Source organism: Notolepis coatsorum (assembly GCF_963971535.1).
Source record: "Notolepis coatsorum genome assembly, contig: SCAFFOLD_579, whole genome shotgun sequence".
NCBI lineage: Eukaryota > Metazoa > Chordata > Actinopteri > Aulopiformes > Paralepididae > Notolepis > Notolepis coatsorum.
The window spans coordinates 77,661-92,500 of NW_028169646.1; the positions used below are offsets into that span (position 1 = coordinate 77,661).

The 14,840-nt window shown below is 45.5% G+C and overlaps 1 protein-coding gene across 1 annotated transcript in view; it reads left to right on the top strand.

The window, feature by feature from the left end:
* Positions 1-552: 552 nt before the first annotated feature.
* The window catches only part of LOC311248688 (zinc-binding protein A33-like), a gene marked incomplete at both ends in the record, with an annotated part of 18,552 nt that continues 4,264 nt past the window's right edge, over positions 553-14,840 (top strand). Inside the window, 3 exons of the mRNA XM_084339531.1 lie at positions 553-954; positions 2,684-2,914; positions 3,006-3,028. Coding sequence (XP_084195657.1) covers positions 553-954; positions 2,684-2,914; positions 3,006-3,028 — 656 coding nt within the window. The remainder of the gene's footprint in view (positions 955-2,683; positions 2,915-3,005; positions 3,029-14,840) is intronic.

Below are 14,840 nucleotides of genomic sequence, written 5' to 3' on the forward strand. Positions count from 1 at the left end.
TTGATAATCCAATGTACAGTTACCCCACCCCGCCTACCCAACCCCCCCCTTACCCCACCCACCCAACCACCTCCAATGTACAGTTTCCCACCCCACCCCACCTACCCAACCCCCCTTCCACCCCACCTACCCAACCTCCTCCAATGTACAGTTTCTTCGTCAAATGTATATAATTATACGCTCTTTTTTAGACCCTCTTTTGTATCACAAACAGTACTGTATTTGTAAATCTGGTATGTCATAAATGTACTGTATTTGTACTGTACTGTATTTGTAAATCTGTTATGTCATAAATGTATAGATGTAGCAGTACTGTCTATCTATATGTCATGTATGCCATATATGTTATGATAAATTGAAAATGGGGGACCCTGATGTAAACAAGACGAACGTCTTTCTCTGGTCTGCATCCCCTTAACAATTGTGTTTTCGATTCCCATCCCTAAACAGTGACTTCAACCAGCTGCTGACTGAATCTAAGTAAGTTTATAACAAAAGTTAAAGTAAACTTCAGGGAGCATTCCAGAGGAGGGAGTGTTGCTGAGTGACAAAATGGCTCTGTGTCATTGTGAAGAGGATCTGTTGTGTCCCGTGTGCCGTGACATCTACACAGATCCTGTCCTCTTGTTGTGTAGCCACAGCTTCTGTAAAGCCTGTCTGCAACGATACTGGAGAGACAGAGAAGACAAGAACTGTCCACTTTGTAAGAAAGTCTCTTCAATTTTAAATCCTCCTCGTAACTTGGCTTTGAAGAACCTGTGTGAGGCCTTCAGAGAGAGAAGCCAGGGAGCTCCAGCAGGTTCTGAGGTGCTCTGCAGTCAAGGTGAGAAACGCAAGCTCTTCTGTCTGGATGACCTGCTCCAGCACCCAGATGATTGTGTGGTGTGTCAGTCCTCCAGAAAACACAAGAGCCACAACTGCTGCCCCATAGAGGTAGCTTCGGAGGATCACAAGGTATGGCAAAATTATTATTCTATAAATGTTTTCAATCTTTAATTATACTCAATAAATACACAGAGTAATTATACTAATTTACAGTGTTCAAGTCAAGTCAAGTCAAGAGTTTTATTTGTCACGGCATACGGATATACAATGAAATGCGGGTGGTCTTGCCCACAACGATGTGCAATTGGTACAACATATAACATATAATAGAATCCAATACAAAAAATGTGTGCAATAAAATTGTGCAATAACAGGTAGCAGGTAACAATAAATTTGTGCAATGACGGGTAACAGTTGGCAGTTAACAGTAGTAGTAATAGTAGTGCAATACACTGTTACTGTTGCTAATACTAATTTAAAGTGGCCTTTCCTTTTGGCAATAAGTGAGGGTGCGTGCGGCCTGAGTGTGTGCCCGCTCATGCTAAAGTGTTAAGTGGCTGCTCGTGTGTGAGCGTGCACAGTGTGCGTGTCGTGTGTGTGTTCATGTGTGCTTGTGTGTGGACAGTTCAATGTTCTGAGCACTCAATGTACATTGTTCATGGCTCTGATGGCCTGGGGGAAGAAGCTGAGCCTAAACCGCTCTGTCCTAGTAGCTGAGATTTGCAGGCGTCTGCCTGACCTCAGCAGCTGAAACAGGCTGTTATTGGGGTGGTGAGGGTCTTTCATTATCCTGCAGGCTCTGGATTTGCACCTCTTGTTGTATAGAACCTGCAGGGGGGGTAGTGCAATACCCGTGGTACGCTCGGCTGAGCGCACCACTTTCTGTAGGGCCTTCTTGTCCTGTGCCGTGCTGTTTCCATACCAGGCAGTGATGTTTCCGGTCAGGATGCTCTCTACAGCTCCTGAGTAGAAGGACTGGAGTATCTTCCCCGATACTCTGAACTTCCTTAACTGTCTCAGGTGGTAGAGACGCTGTTTCGCCTTATTTACTACTGTGCTTATGTGTGTTGACCATGTCAGGTCCTCTGAGATGTGGACCCCCAGGTACTTGAAGCTGGTTGTTGTCATGTTGTTAATGAATACAGAAACGTCAGACAATCAGAACAATTAGATGGGATTAGATTCAGACACTGATGTTGGAGTTGATTTATTTTTGTCCACAACGTAGGAGGTGTAGGCATGAATGTCAGTGTGGGAGTCAATGTCAGTGTGGGAGTCAATGTCAGCGTGGGAGTCAATGTCAGTGTGGGAGTCAATGTCAGTGTGGGAGTCAATGTCAGTGTGGGAGTCAATGTCAGTGTGGGAGTCAATGTCAGCATGGGATTTAATGTCAGCGTGGGAGTCAATGTCAGTGTGGGAGTCAATGTCAGTGTGGTAGTCAATGTCAGTGTGGGAGTCAATGTCAGTGTGGGAGTCAATGTCAGTGTGGGAGTCCATGGTTGCCTGGGTCTCAAACGTACTCCAGTCCGTGTGTTGAAACCGGTGCTACAGCTCAGAGTCCTCAGGGGGGAGACTTGTATCTTTCAAGTGAAATGTATAATGAATGAATGAATTCCATTGCAGGAGAAGCTCCAGGCTCCACTGAAGACCTTACGCGACAAGCTACAGGCCTTTAAAGAAATCAAACAAACATGCGTCCACACAGCAGAACACTTAAAGGTACAAATATTCAGTATTAATGATAAATTATTTACTGTAAGGTTGTAGACTCAACCTGCACACAGTAAAAATGAGTGACCTATTGTACATGTGTAGTCCATTGTGGGAGAGACATGATTTTTAACCCCATAATCTCCAGGTCCAGGCCCTGCGCACAGAGAAGCAGATTAAGAAGGAGTTTAAGAAGCTTCACCAGTTTCTCCACAAGGAAGAGGAGGCCAGGGTAGCTGCACTGAAGGAGGAAGAGGAGCAGAAGAGCCAGACGATGAAGGAGAAGATTGAGGGGCTGGACAGAGAGATGTCAACCCTTTCAGACACAATCGGAGTCATAGAGCAGGAGCTGAAGGCTGAACACGTCTCCTTCCTGCAGGTCAGGACTGGTCTCTCTTCAGTTCATAGGGAATGATGCATTGCTGAGGATGTTTAGTAGTGTTTAACTTGATCTGTATTTACCTCCATAGAACTACAAGACCACACTGAACAGGTAAGTGATTTATCTCTGTGATTTATCTTCTTTTGCTCTCTCTGTCTCTTTTTCTTTCTCTCTCTTTCTCGCTCTCATCTCTATCTTTTTCTATCTTTCTCTTTCTTTCTCTCCTCTCTCACTATTTTCTTTCTTTCTTTCTTTCTTTCTTTCTTTCTTTCTTTCTTTCTTTCTTTCTTTCTTTCTTTCTTTCTTTCTTTCTTTCTTTCTTTCTTTCTTTCTTTCTTTCTTTCTTTCTTTCTTTCTTTCTCTCTCTCTCTCTCTCTCTCTCTCTCTCTCTCTCTCTCTCTCTCTCTCTCTCTCTCTCTCTCTCTCTGTCTTTCTCACTGACTCTCTCTCTCTGACACTCTATTTTGCTCTCTCTCTGACTCTATATTGCTCTCTCTCTCTCTTTTCTCTCTGACTCTGTGGTAAATTCCCACAGACCTTCTACAATAATTTGAGGTTATTGTAGTACAGTACAAATGAGATTGATTATCTGGAAGGAGGAGAAAGGGATCATACGTGATAGAATTGTTGATCTCCTCATCTGACTTAAGCAGATGAGGAATAAATGTGTAGGCCAGACAAACCATGAACTATAGTCCAATTCAACATTTATTTGATCAGAGCCAGGAGACCAAGGTGAATAGGACAAAAGATTATCAGAAAACATTAACAGGGCTATCTGTGTACAGATATTACAATCAGGTTTGCATCTCAAACCCCAACATGTACATAAAACAGTCACTCGTTAACATAATTTGAACATACATAGTTTACTGTAGGCCCCTTTTTATATGAGTAAGCCTGGTTTCTAAGATAAGTATCTTTACATTCTATTTTAACCAACCAAGGGTCCATGATTTACTCACATAAAAAGCAGCACAGTCTCTCTGGTGGAAGGAGCGGTGGAGCCCAACAGACCCCTGGGGTCGGTCTGGTCTGAGGGCTCCCGAACTACCAATTTGTCTCCTCTTATATACTATAATTTCTAGCCAATAATAGAATACAGTTTACTAGTACAGTTGATCCAATCAGGCGTCTCCTGTGGGCGATCTCCTGTGGGGGCTGGCAGCCCCCCCCCTGGGTTGTGGCGACGTGATGGGACAGAGATGGAGGGGGCCTGTCGGTGGCCCCCGTCGGTGTGGTCCCCCGCTGAGCACAGAGGGGTTCCGCCGGTGGCCCCCGTCCGTGTGGTCGCTGTGTTGGGTCTTGTCTCACGAGGGGGGGCTGGCATGATGTCCTCTGGTGGGGGGGTGTGTGAATACTCTTTGACCTTTTGGGCCATTACCATACAGTACTAATCTGGTCACATTAGGTGTGACCTTTGTCTATCCAACTGTCCCTACGTCTCATTCCTCATTTAGCCCTGCAACCACTTCTGCTAAACAGTATACAAGGTTATTTATGAAATTCAACTCAATATTTACCACATTTCCCCGTTTTGACGATTCTTATCGTCACATATGATATATTGACTTGATTTTCTATACATACTAACCATTCAAAGGATTCATTTTTTCTAAAATTAAAATTCATTTTTTCAAAATTTCTAACAACAATTAAAAATAATTTTAATCTACACATCACAAATTGAATCTAAAAATCACAAATTTAAAACCCAATTATCTTAATCTACAGGAAAGTTTGTTCCCACACTCTTTTAGATGATCTGGTTGAGAGAAAACATACATTAGTATCACAATATTTTCATTTTTACATTCATTCAATAATCTCTTCTTTCTGCTAATTTTCCTTAAGATAGTACAATCACATCTGCATAATCAACTCAGTTGGTCTTCTCACCTCTCCCCCCTTTATGAACATACCATGGACATAATACCTACCACCTCGGCGCACAGACGGACAGGGAGGGCGGAGCATCACTCAAGGAAAACATTTTTTCACCAGAAATTTTTCTCGGCCATAATCTACACCTAATATTCTACCTATGTGCATGTGTTTAGTACTCCTGCGTTGTGTCATAATCTATATCAGTTGTTACCGTTCAGTCACCTCCCGTTCAATATACCAATCAATCACACAGAGGCCCTTGTTCAACGCTTTGGTTGCACAGTCTCTGACCGTTTTCGCCCCCCCCCCCTCCACCCCATGTTGGCCAGCCTCAGCTGAAGCCAATGTTTGTAGGCCTGTGACCTCGTCATATTTTGTCCCATGACTGTATTTCCATGGATCTACAGACGACTCTGTCAGTCTGGAGGTTTGTCCCAAACCTCCGGCCTCTGTACTCGGGGCTATATTGAAGGAGGGGCCAGCGTCTACAAGCGACCTCTCTTCACGATCCAACAATCTCCCACAGGAACTGACTGAACGGGTTCACACCATTGTGTCATAATCTAATGAAATGTATTCCTACACATCTTCCATGATCCCTCCACCTGTGACGGTCCGTCCTCCCCCTCGACAGAACTGCGTGGGAACAAAACACAAAACAAATTTTCTTCACACAATATGTCAAATATTCTCAAGAGAAGCCAAATGTTCAATCATTATGCAAACGTGATGGGACCACTTAACTGCCATCGATCTGATCCAATGCATCCCAGCCTCGATCTGTCCCAATGCATCCCAGCCTTCAACCGTCCTCTCACCAGATCATAACAGAGAAACAACAAAAGGCAAATAATCAAAAAAACAATTCCAACAGATGTGAAAGCAGATCAATGAAATTAACCAGCCCCAACCGCAGACCACCTCAATGGTTATTTAGAAAGAAAAGAAAAGAAATCCAAAACTCTAAATTCAAAGATTAAAAATAGAAAAGAACTCTAAAAATCTAAATTCAATCCCTCACCCAATTGATTACATAAACACAGATATATCATACTTAAACACATTTTGTTATTTTTAAGACTAGTTTCACCTTAAGTGAAAGCTAAGTTGTGTGTGTGTATGTATGTGTGATCAGATTGTGTGAATGTGTGTCTGTGTGTGTCTGTGTGTGTGTGTGTGTCTGTGTGTGTGTGTGTGTGTGTGTGTGTGTGTGTCTGTGTGTGTGTGTCTGTGTGTGTCTGTGTGTGTGTGTGTGTGTGTGTGTGTGTCTGTGTGTGTGTGTCTGTGTGTGTGTGTCTGTGTGTGTCAATGGGTAATTAAGGCTTCCTGGCCCCCACCCCCAGCTCAATCATTCACTGAAATCAAAAGGACATAAACAGACAACATCTCAATCTCACACATACATACAAAAATTAAATTTAAATAAAAAATATTATCTGTACCAACTCAACCAAAAAATATGACCTAAAGTAAACGCACTCATCCAATTTCACAGTGTCACAACACATTCAATCCTGAACCTTAGAGTTTTTTAGAAAAGAAATCAAAGCAAAAACCAATCGAACATCACAATTCAACATCATCCACCCATCATTCATATTATAAACATATACCACACTCGTTAATCACTTCACATCTTTGACAAACAAAGGTTAGTTCTTCTGCGCTCAACTTTTCCGCTCTCAATTCCTCTGCTCTGATCTCAGGCTACTACAGCCTCTCCTCACAACAGCTCCTCTACTCTCACTTCAAAGACGGACTGGAGTCCATCCTTAATCCAGACCTACCCATGCCCTCCAGTGCACAGACAGATCCAAATATTCCCTTATCAAAATAGTTTAACATTCATAAGTCATAACCCCAAATGAATGCCTACTCCCTTGATTGTCTCACTCACTCACCCAGCTGTTCCCTGACAAACCTTCCCCTGTCTCACCTTCCTGTCACTTCCTGGCCCCCTGGCCCATTACCCCCACTTCCTGTCCTCTGCTCTAAAAATAACGCCATCTGTTATCTCACTTTGACTGTTCTCTCCTATCTCCACCTGTGGCCTCTTTCCTGTTGCATCTAATCTCACGCCATCCTGTCATAAAAGAACAGCCATTGTAAGCAGCTGTACATCTCGACCCCCCTTGGGCATTTTGACCTGCCTCAAAAGGATTCCTACCCCCCGGGCAATATAACCTTCTCAACTTTTGTCTCTTTCATGCTCCATGCATACAGTCTCCCCTGAGCATAAAGGCTTTTGACACAAAGACCCTATCTCCTCACTTCATGAAATAACTCCATCTGTAAATCATTAAATGGTTAATCACACTTTCACATCTCCCAGAGGCAAGCCGCCCCCAGGTTTTTGAATTAATCACACATTCCCAGGGAGAAGGCTAACCCCCTCCCCAGCGTATAACATTATTAAGGATTAATAAAAACAATCATTTCGATCACTGTAAACACAACCATATCAAAATTTGTCATTACAGCAATAAAAGTGTATTCCAACACAGCAAGCCTCCATCAATAAATTATAATCTCCTACAAGTCGGAGGCTTGTGTCAACATTTTAACAGTGTATTAAAGATTTAACAATCTAAAACAAGCATCAGTAAATTATCCTGCTTCACAACTGGGCTTGTATCAAATTCCACTATAAAACATTTAGCTTATGCAAATCAACAGTGTTACAAAGATTTAACCAATTACACAAGCATCAACAGATTCCAACATAGCAATGCAACAAAATATACCCCAACAAGCCTACATCATTAAATTATCATCCCCATGATCTAAAGACTTGCAGCAAACATTAATATAAACATTATCCTATTTAAATCAACAGTGTCATTAAAGCAAGCATCAACAGATTCCAACATCACGGTTTTACACAACAACATTGATGCATATTACAAATATAAGCATCACTCATCTAGAAAAACATTATTAGTGGTTAGTTCCAAATGCTCCTTTCTTCATACACGTGTGATAAATTGATTTTACTGCAAGCAACATGTAACTCTAGTGTAGAGCATCTTTCCAAATTCAGCCTATAGCTACTCTCAAACTCCCCCCTTTGGTCAAGAATATACACCTGTGTCCAATGTGTATATGTATGTTCCTAATATTAATAATACAATCACCCAGAGTAGCTAGTTTGTGAACTCCAGATTTATCATAGGCAATGTATCCATTATTTCATTTCTCCTCAATAGGCTCACTGTATTGTTTGCAGCCTAAGTAAACCCTTATTGACTATCTCCCCTAATCTAACCACCATACATGTTACATCTCTTCCCCTGTTTACACAAAAATACAATGTACAATATACAAATACAACCATATAACACAAAGCTAAATATAAACTCACCCGTTTTCCCTGGCCCCCGAGCGAATTACCACGAATGAAAATAGACCCAATCCACGCTGTACCGCGCATGCGCCGTGGCCAACGTTGCTCCCCGGACGATGTATTACGGCAAAGCATAACAACTATCATAAACGCCTCGTTCCAACATAACACACTGCCACGACATTCATCACGTTCTCTAACCCTCCCCAAACATCATTCTCAAAACTCGAAACGTAACATATGTCGCCCGCAAACGCCACACAACAACGGCACGCAAGCTAACTAGCTTAGCCAGCTCTAATGCGACGTTCAAGGCCCTCACGGGAGCCGTGCCTTTCAAGATCCGTTCATCCACGCAATTCGCTCAGTACCACCCAAAGCATAAACAATTCACACAAGCTTACAATAACCAACCACTCTAACAGAAAATAATTTTTAAAACATTCACATCAACCAACGCCGCACACATAGTCCAACACGAATCCTTTCTCCTACCTCCTCCGCCTCACTTCCTAGTACCGCGAACGTTACACACTCTCCTCAACACCATGACGTCATCAAGCAGCGACTTCTTAATATCATACTCAATCGCTACCGCATCAATAATAACCCTCAAAATGGCCACAATCTCGCCACCCTACGTCTCGATTCGCTTCTTACCTGCAATCGCCGCCACAGTGTTTAATCAATTCTCTCATAACGCCATCGTAACGTCCCCAGTTTCACCGCGGACTTCTCCACAGAGCTAAGCTAGCTAGCCCCAACCACCAGTAGGACTCGCCTCAGACCTATGTTCTGTTTAATGTTGGTCATTAAAATATCATAACAAAACAACAATAAGCTCCTACGTTTCGCCAATCATTCCTAACCACAGCCATAGTCCCCCATACAATTCCTAACCATAGCCATAGTCCCCCATACAACCATTAAGTACTTATCAGTCATTTCGACCGAATTGTTTTTGTATCACAGCGAACGTAATCGAATCAACAGGCCGGTTTCGCTCAAGATTAAAAAGGACCACCCGATCCGCTCGATACTATGCCTAAGGACGGCAAATATATCTTCATTTAAATTAGGCCGATTGGTCCCTGACTTCAGTTCGTCCATTATCGAGCCTTGTCTTGAACACGCCGGCACCCTTATCTTCCATTAATTACTACGTGTTATGCCTGTAATCGCACAGACCCCATGCGCTGATCATGCCAGGTTCCACTCATCTTTACCATACCTGACTTGCAAGTTCTGAATAGTAACAGAGCTCTTCTTTACATTGAGCCCGACGCATTTATGCCCATACTGTCCTCACTCACGGTCCCCGTCCCGCTATCTGTGACTATAAGCAGGGTCATAATGCTCATCGGACACAGCTCTCTTTCCATTTCAGAACAACCAAATCTCCCCAACTTACCCGCGCCCCCTTCCTGAGAATAATTTTAGGGCAATTATATACCCAGAACGCGCCCCTGTCGTACACACCAGATAACCGTGCTTCCTAGCCAGAAAAGCCTTTTATCTGCCGTCATGCGACGCCACCACCATTACATCATGACCAGATAGTCTGTGCGCCACCAATACGCAATCCCATTACATGCCGTCTCTTCTTGGTGCAACCCCCCCGTATAGTTCATAAAGTATATTCCATACGAGTCCCAACTCAACCCCCGTGGCCCGCATAGGCCGGGACCGGCCTCCTGTGTCTGAACAAACACACAAACATAAAAAGCCCACGTTTGCATGTTTACTGCACAACAAGCGCGATCTTCATACCTCCGGACATCCTAACCTAAGTCACCTCTCCCCCATCCCTGCATGCAAAAGCCATATTCACCGTGGGTCCCAACAAGTGGCGTACACAACCAACCTTCATCCTGTCCCTCTCTCCTTCATTCAGACAACAAGCCCCTCGTCTCTAACTTCAAACGCAGCAACACCCAGCTCTTTGCCCCGTACGTCCCCAACACACAGTAAGGTCCAGATTTGTTATGACAAGACCCTACCGCACCTTTTCAGGGGGAGACACAATAGGGTGGGAAGAACGGCACCATTTCTGTGGTAAATTCCCACAGACCTTCTACAATAATTTGAGGTTATTGTAGTACAGTACAAATGAGATTGATTATCTGGAAGGAGGAGAAAGGGATCATACGTGATAGAATTGTTGATCTCCTCATCTGACTTAAGCAGATGAGGAATAAACGTGTAGGCCAGACAAACCATGAACTATAGTCCAATTCAACATTTATTTGATCAGAGCCAGGAGACCAAGGTGAATAGGACAAAAGATTATCAGAAAACATTAACAGGGCTATCTGTGTACAGAAATTACAATCAGGTTTGCATCTCAAACCCCAACATGTACATAAAACAGTCACTCGTTAACATAATTTGAACATACATAGTTTACTGTAGGCCCCTTTTTATATGAGTAAGCCTGGTTTCTAAGATAAGTATCTTTACATTCTATTTTAACCAACCAAGGGTCCATGATTTACTCACATAAAAAGCAGCACAGTCTCTCTGGTGGAAGGAGCGGTGGAGCCCAACAGACCCCTGGGGTCGGTCTGGTCTGAGGGCTCCCGAACTACCAATTTGTCTCCTCTTATATACTATAATTTCTAGCCAATAATAGAATACAGTTTACTAGTACAGTTGATCCAATCAGGCGTCTCCTGTGGGCGATCTCCTGTGGGGGCTGGCAGCCCCCCCCCTGGGTTGTGGCGACGTGATGGGACAGAGATGGAGGGGGCCTGTCGGTGGCCCCCGTCGGTGTGGTCCCCCGCTGAGCACAGAGGGGTTCCGCCGGTGGCCCCCGTCCGTGTGGTCGCTGTGTTGGGTCTTGTCTCACGAGGGGGGGCTGGCATGATGTCCTCTGGTGGGGGGGTGTGTGAATACTCTTTGACCTTTTGGGCCATTACCATACAGTACTAATCTGGTCACATTAGGTGTGACCTTTGTCTATCCAACTGTCCCTACGTCTCATTCCTCATTTAGCCCTGCAACCACTTCTGCTAAACAGTATACAAGGTTATTTATGAAATTCAACTCAATATTTACCACACTCACTTTTGCTCTCTTGATTGATTGAAGATTGAAAACTTTATTAACGGATTGCAGAATGGGTACAATACAGTATGGCTTAATACACACAATTGTTAAGGGGATGCAGACCAGAGAAAGACTTTCGTCTTGTTTACATCAGAGTCCCCCATTTTCAATTCATCATAACATTTATGACATACACAACATACCAATATACAGTACTGTCTCTCTCTCTCTCTCTCTCTCTCTCTCTCTCTCTCTCTCTCTCTCTCTCTCTCTCTCTCTCTCTCTCTCAATTCAATTAAAATGGCTTTATTGGCATGACGTAACTTGTACATGTTGCCAAAGCTGTGTGATTAATGATTAATGATTAATATTAACATTAAACAGGAATTAGAAAACAGATATCAATGTCAAAGTACATAAAAATATCATCATAAAATATCATCAAAACATAAAACATCAAATATTACAGCATAAACGTGTGTCAGGTGATTGTCACTCACTGTCCCTCAGTTAGAGTCCATAGACTGCTGCTAGCTCACAGCGTGTTGAGTCCTCCCCTAGTAGGACTGGGCGTTTTTCTGTATCTGATAGTTTAAGAAAATCTTTTGTTATTAATGAAAATTTTTATAAATGCGTTTCTCTAAGATATTTATATTTTTCAAATTTGGTGAGGAAGTGTATCTGTTTCAGGCTCTCTCTCTCTCTCTCTCTCTCTCTCTCTCTCTCTCTCTCTCTCTGAGTCTGAGCGCATGTGTGAGTGTTGAGCAAGGATTAAGTGAGTGGGTCCAACTGTCCGACTAACTTAGTTTTTTCCATCTATCTCTATCGTTAGGTTATAACTATAACCAAGTTCTGTTAATAGTGGTGACACTCGGCGTCACTCATGCACTATCCTCGCATATGTGCACGCGCACTGAATAACATTCCACAATGTACCTTTATCCCAGTATTCGTCTGACCACACCCCTCGTTAGCTTACCTTCATAAGCAGGTGTGTGGTCACCTGCTCTCCTCCTTCCCAAGCTTTCACCACAAGGTGAGATCAAGGGCTGCAGCGGCGTCGGACGCCGAGCGTCACCACTATTAACAGAACTTGGTTATAGTTATAACCTAACGTTCTGTGACATAGTGGCTCCGCTCGGCGTCACTCATGCACAAGGGAGGCAGAGCGGGAGCCACCGGCCGACAAATACACCCCACTGAAGGCCCCCCACAACCACCAGAACAGGGAGGGCCGAGCCCCCCCGACCCCCCCTAATGGAGGGCACCCCCCCTATTGGAGGTTTCCCGGGAGGGCGACGGACCCGACCGTGCGTCGAGGCACTCAAGCAACTCAACGCACAGGGTGAGCAGACCGTGGCCTGACCCCACGACTACACACACGCACAACCCGCATGCCACCCGGGAACGAACGGAGGGAACAACCTCGTTACTGCCCCCAGAATCACGGGGTCAAGGGCAAACCCAACCCCGTGGCAAGGCCGTAGCAGCGGAGCGTGAAGGAAGGCCCAGACCCACCAATGGGACTGGCCCCCCTGGAACGGGGGCCCGGAGAAGTCCATGATGCCAGCATCAAGACCCCACCAGGTGGGCACTTAGTGACCCCGCCCCCCACATCGCCAGCGTATTCGGACAAAGGCCCCTCAGCCGAGCGGGCCCTGTCCCCCCAATAGTACACCGCCTGGCACACTGACCCTGCAGAACAGGCAGTCAGCATGGCCGTAAGCACACAAAAAAGGTTAACCAATGGAAGCAGGCAGCGCACCGGGGAAAAACCAGGCAACAGGCTGTAACCTGAGCCTGGAGCACTGCGGACGAGACAGGCGCCAAAGGAGTCAGCTGAAAACAGCCGCCCCGGCGGAAGGGGCGTATGCTGGCGTTGTTGCATGACCAAGCCTCCATTTAAAAAAAACCCACCCAGAGGGGTTGAGGCAGAGAAGGCTGACACGATTGGCAGACGTCATGAACGTGCAGGGGCACCCTCAACCGGGTAACCCGGGAGTTGACACTGCTCCAACACACCAGGGAATCAACCACCTTGGTGTTACCCAATGCAGTGGTTGTTCCTATAACCCCTCAAGAAAAAACTCCAAAACACACCTGCGGGTACACACCGGCTATACCGCAGTACAAGTGTTTCAGTTTTCAAAAAAGGGTTAACCCAGGCCTACGGGTCGACGAAACATTACTTCGGACTGGGCCCGGCGATACGGGAAGCACAGGGTCACCAGAGGAGGTCAAAGACCACCCCAACAGGCCCCTCTTCGCCATGCGTGAGAGAGGAGCGAAAAGAATGGAGAACCAGCCCCAAGCACACCGTACTTGGTATTCCCAGGCGGTCTCCCAACCAAGTACTAACCAGGACCAACCTGCGTAGCGGCCGAGATCTGACGAGATCGAGCGTGTACAGGTTGGCATGGCCGTAAGCCATTACGACAGTGCAGAGTACAACATGTACCCAACCAGGGTCTCCATAGCGCTTAACCCTGTGACACCCGGACCGACCTGGCATTTTTCCCCCTGAAAAAGCCCAAGTCCCTCAGGGTACCAGAACAGCAGATCTGCATCCCCGGCGGACAACGGGTTTAACTGATCCAGACCAGCGTGACCAGAACCAGTCCCGTGCCCTAACCACGCCGAGATGCCTACTCCAGGAGAAGGGGCAGATATGCGAGTTGATCTTAAACATGAAAAGAAGGCGCCACCCAGATGTTCGGTGCAAACCGCGCCGGGTGGCCCACCCCCAGGGCGTGAGACCCCTCTACATATGTTCAGATCCATTCCGTCATCATCCCCCAGATATGAACGAGAATCCGTCGACAACCAAAACAGGTCGTCGGAAGAGGAAAACCGCCATCCCAGTTGCTTTATAAAAACGCAGTTTTAACCTCAAGCAACCAAGGCGTGCCAGTCAGTCGCCTGATTACAGAACACCCCGAGCTAGCACTATACGTGCGTCGGGACACAACCACATCAATGAACAGGCTATTTAGACCTGTCATTGAATCCCCAAGGCGCCCAGGGGAACGACAAGAGGGGTGTGATGCTCTCTAACTCCAACTCTTCTCAATAGAAAAGAAGGAAGCACCAACAGTATGTATCCCAGTCTACACAGCCGGGGGTAAATTTTTTTCACATTTTTACATCCCACCACCCTCCCATAGGGAGGAGACGGAAATCCCCAGAGAGACTTCCCACACGAGCTGTACAGATTGAAAAGAATATATTGCACCTTGAGCCATGTAAAAGTTTGGTTTTAGGGCTCTCCGGGGAGGAGGCACTGAACCCATACACACTCAATAATCGAATTGAATCGAATACACACACAATAGAGTAGGACTCCTTCTTGAGGTTCCACTCACCTTGACAATCTGAGGAGGAGGCTCTGTACTCTGAGGAGGTTCCCTCACATGGAAGGAGAGTCCCAACTCACAGAAGGCCCGAATAGGAGCTTCGTGAGGAGGAGCCCTGACCACCCCCCGAAACAGATCCATCATATGGACCTGAACAGCACACGGAAGTCCTACCAACAGAGACGTGCACAGTGACGTACTCTATGGCGGGGGAATTTATGCGGTGCACACGCCCAATATTCCAGGGCGTGGGACCTGGAAATCCCCCCCCCCTCACCCTGTAACATGCTGA